Below are 20,273 nucleotides of genomic sequence, written 5' to 3' on the forward strand. Positions count from 1 at the left end.
ATTTTAGCTAGCTGGCATACGTGGAGGGAGAGACGAAACAACGGGAGAAAATAAAAAAACGTACGTGATGTTAAAGTAGGTCACACACTGACACATAATAGAGCTACCCTACATCGACAACTACAGAAACATTACGAGAAACGTTATTCACAGAAGATTACTGTAACAATTTAAGTACACACAACAACATCCCATGACTTTTCCAGGTTTTCTATGACTGTGTGAACCTTCTTACTAATATTTACAACTACAGACTTGAGGAATTACTAAAAATAACCTCTATGAATTAATGTTCATGACTACAGATGACTTACAAACTCAGAAAGCTCATGCGCCAATTTAATGGCCGAACGTCAAAATTGGCTGATATTTGCCTTTCTGCATTTATTATTGACTTGACAATTAATAATCAACTAGCAACACACAATTTTCACAATCTCAATAATATCATTGGCTTGTAACTAATAGCCAGAAGTTACAATTTAAACAATTTACATAGGGTGACTAATAAGAAAGTGGTACTTATTTTGAATAACACAACAGGGTTGTAATATCTGTTAGATGATCTATACCACCTACATTTCTGAAAAACTGCTTTATCACCACCAGCATCTGGGCTGATTGTTTCTACATTGTATTTTCTGCCTCTTCTTAAAGCACATTTATTCTATACACAGTGGTTAGTGTTGGTTGGTTAGATCTTTATTTCAATCATGCCAAATAAAATTGGAGAACAAATTAAAATATTAGCAAGAAAAACAACACCAGAGTGCCCATCAGACATATTCAGTAAGTGTTTCACGTCCGAAAAGTAGTAGTTGGAAGTAAATTCTTATCAAATCCTACTCTCTCTACTTTTTTTCAATTTTATAAAAAAGTTAATTTTAAACATGAATATTGCCAATTTAGGCCCCAATATTCACCATCCACACCTTGATCTAATCAAACAAGAATTAAGACAAGAATAAGAACAAATCAATCTGATTAAACGAATACACACTCCTAATGTTTTATTTTCATGTCAAAATATGTCTGTAGTAAGGCCAAAAATATTATACCTAACCCTGTATAAATATTTCCTCACAGTAATTCTGTACATAAACACTTACATTTCAAAACATACAGTGACATGTTTCTTTGATGAAACCAGTTAGCCGTTAAAACCACCTGTCACTACTAACATGCTGCAGGCTGTGTGTGTGTGTGTGTGTGTGTGTGTGTGTGTGTGTGTGTGTGTGTGTGTGTGTGGCAGGCTGTGCTCCTCACCTCTGTGCTCCAGGTCGTGGTGGTTCTTCTCATCCTTTACAGGCAGGTGGGCCTGGCTGCCAAGAGCACCCAGAGCCAGCAGGCCGGAGCCAGCGCCCGTCACAGGTGGGATGCCGGGCGGCTGCAGGCCCGAGGGGTGTGGGGGCAGCTGGACTGGCGGGCCGTGGGCCGCGTGAGAGAGGTGCTGAGCCTGAAGCTGCTGCTGCTGTAAACAAACGCAGAGAGACAAGACAGAGGACAAGTGGGTCGGCTGGGAAGTGAATCCATGAATGACCGCACTCCACTCATGCATTAGCGCTGGCTCTGACAACATTTAGTTCAAGGCCAAACCGTTTATGCCTAATAGCAGACTGACAGCAGCTGCCAACATGCTGATCCAGCTCATTCACTGTCACTGCCACTGTGAGGGGAAAAACTGATTCTGTTCATAGCTGTGGATGTACAGTACGGTTATCGTCTGGTTCAAAGTGTCAGAGAACTGAAAGACAATACTTTAATTATGTTAATTATAACTTTATCTCCCATTCTCAAGGTCTTTAGTGTTTGGCTGTGCTGTATGATCCCAAAATAGACAAGGTTGGCACCATGGGGCAGCAGTGTGTCACATTATAGCAACTTAATCTGTTTTTAGGCCGATTTATAACACTGATTACAACCTGTGCTGGCACAGCAGTGCAAAGTAGAGCTGCAACTAACAGTTTAACACTTTCCAACCAAATTAGGAAGTGTATACGGATTTTTAAACACAAGAAATGCTGTTTAAATAGGTAATAGACTACTTTCCAATTGCTAGCAGTACACAAGTACACCTTTCTGATTCCTTTTTTCCCAGTGTACCACATTCGACATCTTAAACTTGCCAATAAATAGGTAAGTGAATAGTAGAAAGCAGCATGGAGGCCAGTGAAAGTGTTGCAGTGGTTACTTTTTCATTTCTTTTACTTATTTAGTCTTTCTTTTTAAACACCTTGCAGAATAAATTTTGAACGAAGTTCAAGAGCTGCTTGAACAGAGATGGTCGGTATTTTCTGGTGCCATTTCTTTGAGCTGCCAAAGGGGCTCAAATTAATGTGCCTACCCCGGTGTCGTATTTCTACTACTGCCAATCAGAGATGGAGCAGATAAATACCTGTGACTACTGCAAAGTCATTTACTCTGGGAGTGAATAGAGATTTTAACTTTTCCATTAAAAGGTGCACTATGTAAGATCTGGCCATAATTTTAGTTTAAAACATTTAAAACTAACCCTATCAACCAAGTGTGAAGAACACCTCTGACGATATGTCCAAGATGCCTACGTTTAATACATCCTGGCCTGAGAGGCGATAGTGAGCCGCTGTAGTCTCCCGTGTGCCGCAGGAGAGGATGAAGAAGTTGAGGCGGCAGGAGCATAGAGTCAATGGATACAGCATAGAAGTTACAGTCTCAGTGAATTAGTTAATGTGTAAGAAACACAGCGATGGCAGAAGCTCCAGGAAAACGACTGTTTTCTCCATCACAAGCATGTTGACAATTTACCGAAACATATCTTCAGAGGATAGCTGCCTGATTTTGACCGGCTGTATTCTTGCTCTGCTGTCAGTTATGAGTTTCCTTCACTTATGACTCATGACTGTAAACTGTGATTGTATGAACAGAGTAGTAGACCAACTAAAAAAATGTCGACCATTTCACCTTAATGTAACCACTTGACATTGCTGTTATGATGATGAGGCTTGCACTGGATGGCTGGTAATTAAAAATAGGTCATTTAAAGGGTGAAATACTTTCCCCCATCCGGCTCGATTGTGTGGCTGGTAATTACAAATAACTCCATTAGGTACAAAAGCCAGATGTTAGTGGGTGTTTATTTTTAATCTACAACAAAAGGGGCTTAATTTTCATCTGTCGTGTATTTTTTTTTAATCAATCAATTCATTATTTAGAGTGTAAAGTTCCATGAAATGGTGAAAATTACCAGTCACCACTTTCTAGATCAGTGGTTTCAAACTGGTGATGCTTGGTCTAAAAGTGGGTCACAGGTCCATTCTGAACGGACAGCAAGTGACTTGTGAACATGTCGAGTTTGTTAAAAAAACACCCTTTTTTTTTGAAGTACATGTAATTTGCGGCAAAGAGCTTTTATTTTGAAGTGATGTTTCTGTTTATTCTTGCAATATGTTCATTTCTTTGTGTTCTAATCCATTGTGTTGTTTATATTTTATGAAATAAAATTAAATATCTGGTAATTTATCTAATGTGCGGACCTTGACCTAATGAATCAGAAGAAATCTGGACCTCACTGCTGGACCAATTGGGAACCTAAACTGATGTCTTTGCATTATTGGTTTTGTTTGAGTGACAATTTTAAACACAAATATATTAAATTTGCAAACATATAAAACAAAGGAAAGCAGCAAATCATCACATTTGAGAAGCTGGAAACATGCTTCGACAAATCAAATCAAAATCGCTGTTGATTAATTTTCTGTCTGAATCTGCTCTGTGCTAATGGTTTGCACATGAATGATCTTTGCCTCCAGGTTTATATTTCTGACCTGCTACTCTTTTCACATCACGCTCTGCACTTATTACAGCTCTGCTCCACTGTTGTTTTTGCTTATTGTTTATTTATGGTACGAGACTTTTCTTGGACAACTATGTCCAACTCAACAACATGTCACCTCTGTTTGTCCAAAATGATCCAGAGCGCTTTTCCCTCCCTGCCAAACTGCCGTGCTTTATTCATAGTTGTGACAGTTAAAAAATCAATAGGTCTACACTTGAAAACCTCAAAACCTTTCAACACTTTGGAAAACCAAGCAAGCGTGCCCACTACTCCAGCAAAATGCTGTTAAGCACAGACACCGTGGAGAAAGCACACACACACACGCACACACACACACACACACTCACACTTCCCAAGAGGCCATGGCCGTCTGTGAGAGCAGCCAGAGAGTAGTGAGTAGATAGACAGGAGTTAAATAGCCACTCAGGCAAGAGGGAAGCAAGTGCTTTAAAACAAGGTTAAATAACACTTAGCACATCTATCAAATGCCTCTCCAAAGAAGACAAAAAAGAAAAAACATGATTGCTATTCTGCTTGCTGGATAGAACTTCAATAGCCTCATCCATACATTCATTACATAAAATGGAGAAAGTAGACGAGGGTGTATCTAGTGGCTTACCACATTTAAAGGTTTATTTCGCGGCCGGCCATTATTCAGGCAGCTCATTATGTCGAGCTGGACCTGAAATCGCACGATGGATTGAAGCAACTGAGGGGCGGCATTGTTAATCGATATTGTACTGGTGTGCCGAGCAGCCCATTTGTTGTGGAAAAGGAAAAGCGAGCAAAAAAAGGAGAGAAAGAAGGGCAGCTGGAGCAAGAAAAGAAGGGAGAGGCAGAATCAGAAAATAAGAGAATGAAAAGAGAGAGTGAGCGAGGGATTGAGGCAGGGACGTCCCTATTGAGTGTGCCTAATGAGGAAAAGCGTGCAGGGATCATTATCAAGAAGCCTCATTAACGAGCTATGGCTGAGGAGAGGAGCAGAGGAGAGACGAGGGAGGGGAGCAGTGAGGGAGAGAGAGGGAGAGAAAGAGGGAAAAAATTCAGAAAATAAATTGCTTCCAATTCAATATTCATGGATAAAGAGCTGGCTTCCTTTCACACTTATCTTTTTTCATTATGTGTAAATGCCGCCGCAGCTCAGGCAACTTCCACAGGAAACAGGCAATTAAAGTTAACTAGGCGAAGCTGGCTCCCTGCAGAACAGTACTGTCAGGTGGAACAAGCGTCAACAGCACCAGCACAAACCAGCTGGCAGACTGGCTTAATAAGTCTGGCAATGATCGCCACATTACCTACTTATCCTGTGCTTTACAACAGCTTCTGTGGATCATCATATTTTCTTCAGTTGTCGCGACAAAGATTAGACTACATCCCACGCTAAAAACAGACCTGAGTGAGCTCAGTATTGGAATAAGGATTGAGACACGGAGAAACGATTTTCTTTTTAGGTTAGAAATAAAGTGCCGTCAAATCTGCGACACCCGAGCAAGGCACACAAAGGACAGGCTGCCAAAAATATAAAAATATAAAAAATAACACACACAATGTCATGCTTTATCTCTGGAAAGGCATCAGTGTCCCCTTACACAGACATGTTAGACTCCCAGCAAGCAATTCAGAACACTCGTTAAGGACATATTGTTTGTCTACGTTTAGAGAGCTGAACACTGACCATGAAGGCTGGGTAGACGTTATGAGGCGGCTGCTGCTGCTGAGTCAAAGAAGAGAGGAGGACAGATTCAGCCAGAGATGATACACGCAACAAAGCTAAAGAGGACAGTTACAAATCCTGCATATAAAAACTGGAAGACACGCCCAAATTTTCCAGAGTGCAAGGTGACATTTGCTTGTTTTGTGCAATCAACAGTCCAAAACCCCAAAATATTCAGTTTACTGCCAAAGAAAGCAAAGAAAACAATCAAAGATCCACACTGAAGATAGAGATATTCGGATACCATTTTTACTTTCTGGTTAGCTGAATTTGAGTATCAGCTGATACGAACCTGACACCATTTGAGAGCAGCTTTATAATAAAGTTTGTCCTGTATTTTTCTCTTTTGCTTTGATGAACTTTTCGTGCTCTTATGGGTGATGCATCTTCTAATGCTTTATACCTCTTTTCTACCAAAATTAGCGTGTGTACGCACATTTTTGCTAAACTATGGAAAACCTGCTAAGAATAGCTTATAAACTTATTTCTCTTTGCCAATAGACTAACTGTGTACACAGTTCTGCAGCTGAAAAGTATGCCTTTCTGTTTTTTTTTGTTTTTCCTCTACTGGTGTGTCATGTTTGACATCACAGACCAAAAGAGGCCAAAAAATAGGTTAGTAAACACTAGAAAGCAGCATGGAGGCCAGTGAAAAATGTTACTGTGGTTACTTCTCTTTACATATTTCTTATTCAGTCTTTCTTTCAAACAGACTAATTTGGAAAATTGTTTCAGCCCTGCTTAGGTCGAGATGGACAGTATATTGTGTCGGTGTGTCATTGCATCTCGCCGGTAAAGGGGCTAAAATTAGCGCATTCACTCGGTTGTTTCTATCACTGCCAATCAAAGTCAACTGACATGCGTGTTAATGTCAATTGTAAACTTTCTCATTACACAATAAAGCCAGATGTTAGCAGGTGTTAGTGGGTTTTTGTGCAGTCTGTAGAGGCTACAGATTACTGGTGTTAAAATTGACAACACTTCTTCCCATTTGTAATGTAAAATTTTGCCTTTTTGATTGCGGCTTATGTTACACAATTTACTGGAAATCAATTATTCTGCACTCTAGAACAGTAGTTACTGGTGGCTGCACAATGCAACTTGGTGCATAGGCTACTGTTTAGAGTGGCAAAATAGAATTGATTTCTAGTGAAACTGCCTTTTTCTCCATGTGTGAATCTATTTTAAAGTTTAATTTTGTGGTATTGTACTGGTTTATAGACTCACAATTGCTAACATTAACATCACTAATAACATTATTTGATTCTTCAGGCTCAAACTGGTAAGGTTTTACCGACCCTATAGGCATGTTTATCATAGCCTTATGTCAAAATCTGATCTCAGACAGCCTTGACATCATTGATCTGTGCTTAGCCAATCAGAGTGTTTCACTGATGACCATAAATAAGGCGTGGGCTGTTTCTTCCGCCTAACAGCAAAATCTCTTCTGTTTGTGGGAGAGACAGAAAGAGGCCCTTGGAAAAGCAGAGTAAAATCAAATCCACATTTTTTTTTGTTAACACAATTACAGAAGTCTTTCATAGACCCATATAAACAGTGCAGATGTAATTTTAATTGTTTAAATATGGGACCTTTAAGAGGCTGGAAGCAAGGATTATTTGGAGGCAGTTTTGTTTAAAAACCTTACACGATGGATTATCAACTACAAATTAATTAAAAAAACACCACTAAAACTAAGCTTGAATACAAGCTAATATCGCATTTGTAAGTAACATAAAATGAAATGGTCAGCTACAAAAGACTAAAAATCCTCATGGCTCCATGTGCGATGATCCTGAAACCCTGAAAAAAACCTCAGACTTTAACAAATGCGTAGCTGCTGATAACTCAAACCATGTGTCCGTGTGGAGACTCTTACTTAATAAAAAAGCCTACACACTCAAACCAGATGGACATATGACCTTTTGTAACAAAGTAAATATGCGCACGCAAATAAAACATGCAAATATTTCACAGAGGAGATCACTGTTAGCAGAAGCAAAACCAGGCAGAGTAAAACTTCACATTGTGTGCTCCACAGATTAACATTTGAATAAGGGTTGGTGATAAGCAGCACAACACCTGTAACTGACTCGTTAACCATTATCTAAGTACGATCTTACTTTGTGCTGACATCATGGAAATGAGTGTAGGAGAAATGGAAATGAGACAGCACCTCTGACACTTGTCAAATCAAACTCAATCATGTGTCGCCTCGAGCCAAAACTCATGCAAAACAGAGAGTGGGATGGAGGAGACTAGTTTGCATTTTTGTCTTAGTTTTCCTGTCACCTTAACACAGTTCAACTTGCTAAGGTTGTAGGTAACTCATGTTTTTGTATGATGCAAACAATGTTATCATTTATAAGCTCTGAGTGTTCACAGGTTTTTATACGTCCTTGGTGAAAACAATCTGGCAGCTCCCTCATTGTCAGGTGAATCCACCTTCACCTATTTCTGCATTTGGCGGCAACTTTAAGATGGATTTCTATAAAAAAGAGGCTATTTTTTAAACCTCTTTAACATTATTTGATTAAAAATAGGAAATTAGGGCTGCAACAAATCTTTTTAATTCATATTTTTCAGTTAATCAATTACTTATTAAGTCTATCAGGTCATTTAGTCTACCAAAATCATTAGAAATGGCCAGCTCAGTTTCCCACAGTCCAGATAGTGCTGGGGAGTAGTAAACTAAGTGTAATTAAACTAGTAGTTTAACCACATTTTGCAGTAGCTTGCTGGTAGTTTAAATACATTTTTGCAGCGTTAACGACTAAAACTACAAGCAGATCTGGACCATAAAAGGTAAGGAATGATTTTGTAAGTTCCCTGACTGAGTAATCCTGCTTGGTGCAATACCCCAACGTGGACTCTAGTTTCTGACGGCAGGTGTCTGATGAAAGCATATACAAAACCAAAGCTGACTTTCCTGCACTTTCCCTTTAATAGTGTTTTTTTTTTTTTTAAATTTAAGACCTGTGAATAAGTGGGCATTTTTCGCGGTAAAGTGTTTTTTTTTTCTTGCATGTGACTTTTTTTGAAAATTATATTTCGTTATAATTTTGTATCACATAAACATTATTATTTATAAATCTTTTATTTTTTTACAAAGTAGCTTAAACATTTTTTTCTAGCTAGCTTTAGTTAACCAAACAAGATTTCTCTGTGGGGTAGCTTTACTGTAGTTCAACTTGCTCTGCTATACATTAATTGGTAGTTTGCAAAACATCTGGTCTAAGGTGATGTCTTCATATTGCTTGCTTTGTTCAACCATCAGCTTAACTCCAGAGATAATTCATTTAGAGATATTTCTTCCCTTTGAGCAGCTGAATCTGGCAAAAGTAGCTTGTCTTTTTACGCCATATAAGACTTTCAGGATTACACTGATTATCCAAATAGCTGGCTATTACATTTCTAATGATATATTAATAATTTCAGCCTGATGTAAAATAGCATGTACATAATGTACATATTGCATCCAAAACAACTATCAAAGTATCTAGCCACCGTCTAGTGTGTGTGTGTGTGTGTGTGTGTGTGTGTGTGTGTGTGTGTGTGTGTGGACTCAAACCTATTTTCTGATCGAGCTGCTGCAGGAAGCTGCCAGAGTCTGATGCTCTCTGAATATCACCGAGACTTTAATGACAAGAACGCCACGGCAGCACCGCCTCACTCACACTGCAGGGACATGGAGATTGATCACCTGCCACCATGTCTTCGCCCCAATAATTAAAGTCTGTTTTTCTCTCTGTGTGTGTGTGTGTGTGTGTGTGTGTGTGTGTGTGTGTGTGTGAGTGTGTGTGCGCGCGCGCGCACCCACCCTTAATGACGGCAGGGTCACTCCTGTTGTCTGACCAAGATGGTTAAAAAAAAAAAAAAAAAAGAAGGAAAGGAAAGGAAACAGGAAGTAATTACCTTGAAAACTGGGGGTTGTGCTCCTGGCTCATTTACCTTAATCGAATTTCGATATCTGCCTCTCATTAGACTTGACCCTCTACCACTGGGACTAGCTAACCGCTGACTAACCTCTAATTACAGAGGGCTAATCAAAAGGGTCAGCTATCCATCTGCGTCCAAGCTGGCTATTAAAAAGCAGCTTGGCTGATAGTTTTTAAATAAAAGCAGATGGAAGATCAAATCACTAAAAAGTATACATGGCCAGAGTGGATTTTGTGTGTGTTTACAGTTGTGGGTACAATTAAAAGGTCAATTACTGATTTTTGAAGTCCTTTCCTCTATTAAAGTTTAGATCACTGTAGATGCTCTCAAATGAATCAAACATAAGAAAATGTACTTTTAATATAATAAGGGTTAAAAAAACAGCAAAATTACAAGCTAAATGTTCTTAGATCTCAAAAACCTACAGAGAAACACAATAATACAGAGGTAATGTTGTTCAAACCATAATATCAAGTTTGTTTTGATCTAACTCCCCCTTGACTTTAGCGCTTTGTTTACTTTCGCTGTTGCAGATTCAATACCCTGAATCAGCTGTAAAGAAGCCAACAAGGGCCAAACAAGGGCCAAACAAGGGCCAAAAAAGGGCCAAAAAAGGGCCAACAAGGTTCGGGACAAACGCAGAGAACAGCACGACAGAATCTCAGCGCCGGCTCGACATTAACCGTTAGACCTCCAACAGCCTGGTCTGTCAGGGCATTTACACTTGGAAGAAAAGCCAATATTAGCACCAATAGAATTAATTCAGCTAATTAACAAGGGCCTATAATACTTCTTTTCCACGTGGTTTTACTTCAACAGCAATATAGTACTTTTAATAATCCATTAACTATTCAAGTCACTTTTCAAGAAAAAAATTTTTTAAAAAACTGCTGATTCCAGATTCTCAAATGTGAGATTTGCAGCATGTATGTGTTGTATGTGATAATAAATAAGTAAACATCTGGACTGTTGGTCAAACAAAATAAGCAAGACGTCACTCATAGCTTTATGAAACTGTGATGCACTTTTTTGGTAGTATTCTGAAATTTTACATACTAAATGATTCACTGATTAATCAGTTAAAACAATGGTTAGTTGCAGCCCTAGAAACAAAAGTTGCTCATGTATATGATGTGACAAAGTTAGCACTGTGTGAATGCTCCTGAGTCAGAAAAACATGAGTTTTTCCTCTTCTTCCTTTCTGCCAACACTGTTTGGATGCAGCCTAAATCTTTCACCCACTACACCTTTCAAGTGCTCAGTACCTGCTTTCGTCCACACTGCTAATCTCGGTTACAATCACAATGCTTGTCCCAACCTGACCGCTCTAATTCCTGCTGCTGCAGGGTCAGAGGTAAGGGTAAGCTTGTTGTCCGGATCAAAAACTAGTGTGGCGCTAAAGTGAAATCTGAGAAACACCACAATCTGATCTGAGCCTGGAGTCTGTTACTGTATATCAGATGTTCCCTGACTCTGCCTGAGGAGCACAGCTGCTGCTAGGAACTGCACACAGCGTGCTGACAGGTCATGGTTAACCAACAATCACAGAAATTACAGCAGTGAAGACCATATTGACAGCACCAATGCAAACATTGCAAACTTAAATCAAAACATAATAAACTGCCGGAGACTGGGGCAAGTCTGCACAAGTGAGGAGGACATGGCATAGCTAGTTTGTATTCAGTCTGAACGCTCAAATGCCACAGACTGGAGGAGGAAAACGTTTGCAGATTAATACACTAAGCTACTCTTATTCCCTTTTCACCCCTATTTTCCTCCCGAATCCATTACCCTTTCCCAGGTTATCCTTGACATGCACCACTTCAGCTGAAGCGCATAAAGGTAAAATAAACCCGTAAGCGTAACGTGGCACGTTTAAACAGCGTATATGTCTGTACTGGAGTGCCGGTCCTCCTCTAAGCATGCAGTTTTGCCCCTGTCCTCGGGTCAAATGAAGGAAGAAAAAGGGGGTATACACACAGTGAGAGGCAGATTGGGAAGTCCACGTACCCCGATGATCGCATTTAGCTCAGTCATCGTCACCTGCTTGGCCCGTTCAACAGCCTGAGCAACCTGCTGTTGATGCTGCCGGACACACAAAACACAAAGATTAGACTCCGGATGGAGGAGAATTCATTACAAAAGTCTAAAAAAAGCTCATATTCAGGCCTGTACTGAGGGTTTAACCTTCAAAGTCTACAAATAGGCACTTTAGCTAAGGGGGGAAAATATGCTCCATATTGCACAAAAGTAATTTAATCCTGCTCAAAGTCACAACAGTCCCATAAAGAGACTCTGCATCTGCATTATCAGCACTGATGTACATAATAAGGAATCTCTTAGTAATACAATATACAATAACAAGGGATGTTTATGATTAACCAATGATACATCAATCACTGTTAGGAATTTAATCAAGAGTATATCCACCAATGAAGCACAGCTTTGGCATAACAATGTTTGTGCATCCCTGAGGCATAATTTACATTGATGTGGGCGTTAACAGTTTTCCTTAAGAGTGACAGTTAGGATAACTTTGCCCTGCCGTACCGTGAGAAATGAATAAAAAACGGTTCAACTGAAATCTGTTTCAGGAGATCAGGAAAAACAATTTTAGTTTCCTACAGGTCAAAAGAATTTGCTTGTTTTTATGGTTTTTTGCATGTTTAGTCTCACAGTGCAGAGCAGCACTCTCATTCTAGTCTGGCAGGTGACTCAAATATCTGTCTTGTTTTTATTTAATTTGTGACTGAAATGTATTATTCAGTGGGGGATTGTGCTGCTAAAATTCAATGACCTTTAAATGCTTAAAATAATTGCTCAGAAGGGTTAGGTTGTATCTTTTGAAGTAGGTCTGTACGGGGTTCTTATCCATAATCTGTGTATTACAAACAGCAGACATCAGTCAGCTCACCTGCATTTTGGAAAAGCAGGCTGGAGTTTGACACAGAAGCTAAGCAACCTACTGCTGTGGACGGGGTCTGCCACAAAATTTGTTTTAGCCAACTAAAAAAACATTCCCACCTCAAAAAAATCAATATCAATTAATGTGTATGCTATATTGAGAGTATTTTCACAAAATTGTTGTCAGACATTGATTATTAATTGGAAAATTAAGTCATTATGTTGCTCTCCTCAAAGCCAGACTCCACTGAGAAAAACAGTGATTTAACATCACTGAACACAGGAGCTGCTGGTCGACTGCTATCAGTTAGTTTGCGTCATTATGTGACTTTGGTGGTTAAATAAGTTAATTTGGATTGACCATAGTCGCACAATAACACTAACTAACTAACTGACCGAAGCAGTGACATAGACCAGCAGCTCCTGTGTTTAGCCAGCTAAAATCACAGTTTTTGTCAATTGAGTCTGGTGGCTTTGAAGACAGCATAACTGGGGAACTAAAGCCAAATCTGACTGGAAGATAAACCAGTAACAGTACTCTCAATATAGTGTACACTTAAACTGATATGGATTCTCTTTTCTTTGGTGGGAGTTGTTTTAAGTGGCTAAAATATGTTTTGTTGCTGACCCCCATCCAGAGCAGTATATTGCTAAGTTTCCGTATCAGACTCCAGCCTACTTCTACTATCCCTTTAAAATCTATAGTCCCATTTCTGCATTAAATGCACGTCTTAGACTATTTCAGATGCCTTATCATTCTAATACATCCCGTGGACCGAGTCTCTGCACAATAGCCAGCAAAAATCAAAATTACACTTATTGAACATAGTGAATGAAATTATTCTCACACTAAAAATGCTGCAAGCTGGAGTGACACTCACCTCTTGTGACAAGAACGGCATGATCTGAGCCAGAATTGCATTGAGACGTTTGGCGATCTCAGTCTGTCGGAGAAGAGAGAGAAAACGTTAGAACGATCAGTATACTGCGCATTACTGGCAACATTATAATCAAGCAGTTAAAGTACCTATAAAACAAAAGGGTGGGCATTTTGTGCACACAAAATGTTTGTAGCGTCCATCTGGACAAACCCTGTATTTCTTCACTAAATTGGGACCGCCTTAGAACAAATTTACTTCCCCCTCTCTCCTGCCTCCATTAGACTTCGGCCTTATTTTATTAGGAGGCTGAAATATGCTAATGCCATCTGGCTGGAGAGGCCATAATGAGGTCTATACTTCATAATTACGGCCCATAGAGAGGGGGGTGGGGCACGCTGAAGCAGACAGGTTAACTCTCTGGTCCTATCTATCAGAGGCATCTTTGGTATCGACCGCAGAATATTAGCTGGGAGAGTAAGATGATACTGCAGGGCTCGACGAGCATAGAGCACTTTGCAGCGCTGCATTTGGACAAATGGATATGCTGCGCTGCCCGCCTACCGCACTCGAATGTCCCAAGACATTTTGCCCAAACCCATTTCCTTTTTTAAAATTTCCACAGAGACAGGAGGAGGAGAAGAACACAAAAGTGGAAAGCAGAATAAAGGAGACGGGGTGGGGTGTGGTTGTGAAGAATGGTGAAGTGAAACGCGCTGATTTGACACTCAGGTAATGTAGTTTGACTGAACCGGGGGAGGTGAACTAATTGATTGTGAGAGATTAGGGGTGGAGGCCCAGCAGGTGTGCAGGGGGAGGGGGGGGTTCGTCCTGCCGTTTTATACGCTGCCGCATTCCACTCATTTTCTCTCTTAACCTTTTTTGACTGTGAAAGGGAGGAGGGAGGAGGAGAAAGAAAGAGGAAAAGGGGGGACAGGAGGTGCTGGTAGCCTTTTGCACAGCTCTCTGTGTCACTCTTCATTCAGAAAGGGTGGGGGGGGGGGCAAGAAAAGGAGAAAAGGGGGGGGGGACAGAGCTTTGCTGGCCTGTCAGGAATTATCTCACAACCTCCTGTCTGACCTTAGACGCACTGTGCTTTCTCTCTCTTCCTCCATACACTCCTTCACACCCCCTCCCTGCTAATCTCCACTTCTCTCCTCTGTGCCCTCCCTCCTTCCTCCTCTTCCTCGCTCGTCTTCCCCCTCTTCTGTTGCTGGGGCAACGCTATCTGGCACGGCTGATCGTTATGTAAATTGGGCTGGGGCCCTGACCAGAACAGCCTGTAAAATCATATTAGGCGCAGCAAAGAGGCAGGTCATTAAATTGAATTTTCGGCCTGTCGATCTGATCGGCACGGGAAATTAATGAGGGATAACTGGGAGTGGGGAGGTGGGGAGCGGGCTGCACTGGAGGAGGGGTTGTGGGGGGGCTGACATAGAGAGAGCGAAAGAAGAGAGAGGGAGGGAGCTCTACGGAGACTCATAAACCATCATCATTAGCGGGGGCTGGATACAATGACACACAGTAGGATTAGAGTGTTTCAGTATCACACCACTTCTCTGGAAATGGCTGCAAGGGGAGCAACATGGGGCTTGTAGGAAACAGCGGTATGCAGATACACTCGGCTATTAGAGCAACAACATTACAAACCCTCGCTGCAAACCGATTCACAAAGAAAGGCATCCATTTGTTCGAAGCAAATCACCACTCGAGAGCCAAAAAACATTCATGGAATTCAGGTGCACTCTGCCCTTTGTGTTGGATTGTTCAGTGCAATGTACTAAAAAACACAGGTTTCTCTCTGCAGTTCATCCTGAAAGGCGAGCTGGAGCACCAGGTGCTTTGAGAGCTGAGATCATGTGTTCACAGTTGGATTTTTTTATTTTTGAGGGTAAATGTTCCTGAACCTTTAGTTTCCTCTGAAATTTACCCCTGAGTCAAAATATTACTTTGGAGCCAGGAAATAAAACAATAGAACAGACTTCCTCTGCATTTTTGTTTTTCTTTTTCTGGCCTTATTTTTGATACAGCACATTTTACCTGTGACAGCTAAGGAGAATGTGAGGGAATGCATGAGTCACTAGACATGGGTCGATTTCCGCTCCAGTCCATTGTACGAACTTAAACCTTAAACTTTGATTTATCAAACTGGCTGAAACAACATTTGGGTGTCACATTCTGGCAGTTTTAAAAATGGCCTACCACTGCGCTAAATTCAAATAAACTGGATTTTTAAGCAATGTGACAACGTAATTAATATAATATCATGTTTGTTAACTTACTGATGAAGCAACTAGTGTCACACAGGTCGTGTGTAATTTACTGCCAAGTGGAGGCAGCCGGTATCAAACATGACAGAAGTCACATTTCAGGAGAGGGGGCAGAGCGACACACCCTGCTGACACTTGTTTACTTTTTGAGGAGATGAGAAGAGACAAGGTGACATGGAGTTATTCTCTTAAAAGACTAAAACTTCACCAACATGACAACATTTTGGATTTGAAGCCGATGAAAGAACTGTCCTTACTGCAAGTAAAGGGCTGTTTCTAACTGTCTCTAGCTTTGGAAGTGGATGAGGACCGGCTGATTCATGACATTAAAATGTAGAATTATTCATACAAAACCTACTTTTTTCACTACAAAAACCTAAACAAGTTGTTATCTGGCTATAGGGAAATCACCTGGAAGCTGAAAGTTTCTGCTGAGGTACATGAGCATCGCTCAAGATAAGCTACACTAACAAATATCACGATATTAAATATGTGTTTTCTTAATTAAAAACGTTACAACCATAGAAAGATAGCACGTGGGCTACCTGCTCATCTTTTAAGTGTTTACATCTTTGGTCTGATCTCAAGTGTACAGCTGATAGCTACATGGTTTGTTTACATAAAGTACCAGAGGTGCAAAGTTCATAAGTTTAGAGTGAGCAGATAGCTCCGGTGTTACGCGATGCTACATGATAGTGAAACGCTTGCTTTCAGCTGGGACACGTTGTCATTATGTTCCACCGAGGACTGACTGCTAAGTAAAGTGAGACAGCTGGTAAAATTCCGTAAACTAGTCCTGTCAGGTGTTTGGCTTCATATCGAACTGGTATGAAATTTTCTCACTAGCTCAACCCTTCTGAATTGCTGCCTTTATCAGCTACATCGCTTCCTTCCTTTTCAAACTGAGCCACTCCACTCTGTTCAGACAGAGTTCACACATGTTAGGGAGGGCATATGGGCCCATGGCTTATTTACGTGAATTTTTCACAGCCATTTGGCAGGGAAAAATACTCGTAACACATCACATCCAATGACTCGCCGCACTCTTAAATTACTCCCGCTTTACTTTGGAGGCACTATTTTCCACAGTGCTTTTAGTGGCAGAGACAGGCACTGGAAAGAGTTTATTGTCACTTAGAGCCACTGAAAACAGAAGCCTTTGAGCCGACAGAAGCTTTTCACTGCGGCTCCACAATTACAGGTACTCAGGGTTTTCTAGTAGCACCAGAGCTTGGAGAGGCTCTCTCTCCATTGCATCCCTCTGTCAATGGTGCATTGAAAGCCATTTGGCTGTTTGTCGCTCCAGGCATTAGCCCCCAAGTGGAGAGCAGAGTCTCTGACGAGGATTCAATTGGCGAGGAAACCAAGTGGCATATGATGGTAGTGGTGGTGGTGGTGGTGGTGGGTGGGGGCTGTTTGGGAATTATCTTCTCAGGCAGAGCAGAGGAAGAAAGAGGCACTTAGAGGTATCTTGTTCATTACAAATGCATGAAGAATATTTTGCATGTCATTCTATTTTCAGCTCATACACACAAAACTGAAGTGACATGATTTTCTGCAGGGGAGCATATGGAAATGGGCTGTTTTCCAACAGATTACATCCGATTTCAAATCACCATGTAAACAATATTTTTTATAGATCTCATTTTGAATTATGCAGTTAAGGTGCACAGGCACACACATCAACACATCATCAGCTGGTTGACTGCACACACACCAAGACACTAATTGTGTAACACTGTTCTACCAGACTTTCTAGCCTGGCTATCAAAATAAACCAAGTCTCACAGCCTCCAATAACCTCGTCCACCTCCCCTGAGAGAGAGGGAGAGAGGGAGAGTGTGTTCTTGCAGTCAGTTTGTTTTGGCTTAGAGACAGGTCGGCCATCATCACCTTGGCAAACAATTCCAGGAATCCTGTATAAATTATTCATTTGCACAAGCTCTCTTTCTCCCTTCCCTCTGCTCCTCCTTTCACCCTCTTCCTCCATCCAGGAAACGGACATGACTCCTCTTGATGAAGCGCTTTCTCCGTTTCCCCAGTTCACTCAACAAGTGAGGAAATGGACACGTACAGCTGATACACAAAATGGCTACCTAAAGCTTTGTTCCCACCATGCAGTCAGTTTCATTTTAGTTCAGTTTGGCACACATTAGATTCCTTTTTTTCAGTTTTCATTGTGAAAAATGGTGTATGGTACCAATAGAACTGGGGAACGGAGCACGCTGACCCGGTACTAAAAGGTGGAGCTGTAAACACTACGGCTGGTTGACTGGTCAGTAGAGAAACGTCACTCTTGCTCTTCAATGAGTTGTGGCTCGTTTTGAAGCTTAAATGTAACCACTGTGTTACTATGTACTGTGACTTCATACAAGTTTTTCATAAATTAGTAAACTACAACTATGAAATGAAAGGATGTTTCACAGCCTCTAACAGCAGCTGTACACCGAGAAAAAATATTTTAATTCAATGGGCCGACTGCCAGCAATTTTTAAGGTGGAACGTTTACTTGCAATGTTACTAAATGCATAAGTTAACGATGTGAATCCCTCAACACACCTTAAATTCCAACATGAAAACGCTGACCATTGATTTGTTTTTACTGTCTCTCTTGAATGACAGTGATGACATATAAATGAATTTCGACAGGCATGAAGATATAAACTATAATTCTCAAGATTCTGATGGATTGCCTCTTTTTTAATTAACAGCATTTACTTGTCATTTTACTTTCAATACTTCAGCACATTAAATGTCATAAAATTACTTTTGATTCTTAAGTAGAATAAAGATTGGATACTATGAGACTCTTACTCGAGTAATATTCTAATAGGTGTCATTACCTACTACCAGAGTCATTTTCTGCTTATAAATCTGTACTATCATTCAAGTATAGCTTTCAGGTACTTCATCCACCACTGGTAGGAAGCATTGCATTAGATAAGTTGATGGTTACTCTTTCTGTTCCTTTTGCTTTCAATTACTAAAAGAGAGAAGTGGAATCAAAATGAAGGCAAGCGTACAAGAGAGATAAACACGGACCACAACAGAGAACAGAGGTAGTGAAAAACAAAGCAGCCCCCACCACACCCACACCACAAAGTCAGCAGGGCATGTTGCTGAGGCAGCCTAATGAGCTGCGCTAATTAAAATCACTTATTGACAGCAAGCGAGGGTGATTACCTCCACCCTGCACTCTTTGCCATCATAAGAGACACTGTCAAAACAAATTACCCCCCGGCAACCGCACAGATCCCTCCACTAGCAACCATTCAGCTCGGCAGCAGCGTCGGGGAAGCTGTGTGTCTGTTGGAACATGAATTACTGTGTGTTTGTGTGTGTGCAAAGACACTGTTACCATGTAAGGGATATGAGTATTTATTTATATGCGCATATGTGTGTGGTTTGTGCCTGCTTTTCAATCCAGCTTTGTAGCGATAACAACACAAAGTGAGTTTATCACGTCTTTTTTCACACTGCAATAAATCTTCAACACAAGCGGAGTAATGTGCCTGCCTGCATCCAATAATCCACCCTCCCTCCCTACCAATAACAGGGACAGCTAAGGGCTGTCTGTTTACCTCTCGCTGATGTCATCACAAACACTCGTTCACCGGGGAGGGGGAGATGGGAGAAAGGGAGGTGGCAGGAATCATGCATTATTCAGAGTCGACTCCACCGGGCTTATTGATAAACAAAGGAGATGCACAGGAGAGGACCAGTCGATTAACCCATTTACCCCGAAGCCTCTCGCTCCTTCCCCGTCTCCATCCCCCCTTGTTTTGTCCACCAGCATCCACCCACAACAACCGGCTCCGCCCCCACCCTGCAACCTTCTTGTTGGTGATAAGTGCTTGACAGAAAAAACACTCAAAAACGGACGGGCGAGGAGGGGGCTCTAACAGCTAGTTAGCACATACACACACACGCCTACAAAAAACGTCTACACCTGATGAATTGTGCAGTGTGCTGCTCTTCCAACTGGGCTACCCTCCCACTGATGCCATTAACCTTCTGGATCTGTGGGCCATGAAGCCTCTCCTCCCCCCCTCTGACAGACTCCCACTCTCATACATCATATCACACGGCTAATGACACAAGGGCCATCATTCACATCACATCGTCAGGGTGGCGGGGCAGACAGAGGAGGGGGAAGCAATGAAAAGACGTAAGGGCACGAGTAGGAGGTGGGAAAGGAGAATCGAGGAGGCAGAGGTGACGAAGGGAAACAGAAGGCACGACAGAATCACAGAAAATGGAAATGTAAGTGTAGAGAGATAAAAGAGGGGCATCTTGAGATCACAGTTAATCTTTTTTTCCTCTTTTCAAGTGAGTTGAATAAAAGATTATGCTAATGGCGGTTAATAGAAAAGAAAATGTGGGTTTCACACGGCTGACTAAAAGGCCTGGGGTCAGACCCATGGCTAAACAGACTTGTTTTTGTGGTGTTATTTACAGGTGTAATCTGACTTTTATAAAGCACTGATGTTTTGCATTTAGGACATTGGTTTCTGCAGTAACAGATCTCTTATCTTAACCACACCAAAAGTTAACCAGACAGATGGCATGCATACTTCTTATCTTATGGCCTGTAATATATACTGTTATGTTACACTAAAATTATTAAATTTTGCAAACCTTGGGCTGCAACTAAAAACTATTTTCATTATCAGATGCATCTCTCCATTATTTTTTCTAATTATTTAGTCCACAAATGTCAAAATAATAATACCAAATGATTATTGCAATTCCCC

At 41.0% G+C, this 20,273-nt stretch overlaps 1 protein-coding gene across 7 annotated transcripts in view; it reads right to left on the bottom strand.

Moving 5' to 3' along the window:
- Positions 1-20,273, bottom strand: part of tle3b (TLE family member 3, transcriptional corepressor b) — a 44,953-nt gene that overhangs the window by 16,963 nt on the left and 7,717 nt on the right. Inside the window, exons 6-9 of one of the 7 annotated variants that reach the window (XM_088075256.1) lie at positions 13,253-13,315; positions 11,448-11,552; positions 5,490-5,528; positions 1,266-1,471 (exon numbers count right to left, since the gene is read on the bottom strand). In XM_088075256.1, coding sequence (XP_087931382.1) covers positions 1,266-1,471; positions 5,490-5,528; positions 11,448-11,552; positions 13,253-13,315 — 413 coding nt within the window. The remainder of the gene's footprint in view (positions 1-1,265; positions 1,472-5,489; positions 5,529-11,447; positions 11,553-13,252; positions 13,316-20,273) is intronic. The other 6 variants (XM_042491604.2, XM_042491646.2, XM_088075271.1 and 3 more) reach the window with 6 other exon arrangements.

This window comes from Plectropomus leopardus, chromosome 1 (genome assembly GCF_026936395.1).
Source record: "Plectropomus leopardus strain MGB_pleo_1.0 chromosome 1, ASM2693639v1, whole genome shotgun sequence".
NCBI lineage: Eukaryota > Metazoa > Chordata > Actinopteri > Perciformes > Serranidae > Plectropomus > Plectropomus leopardus.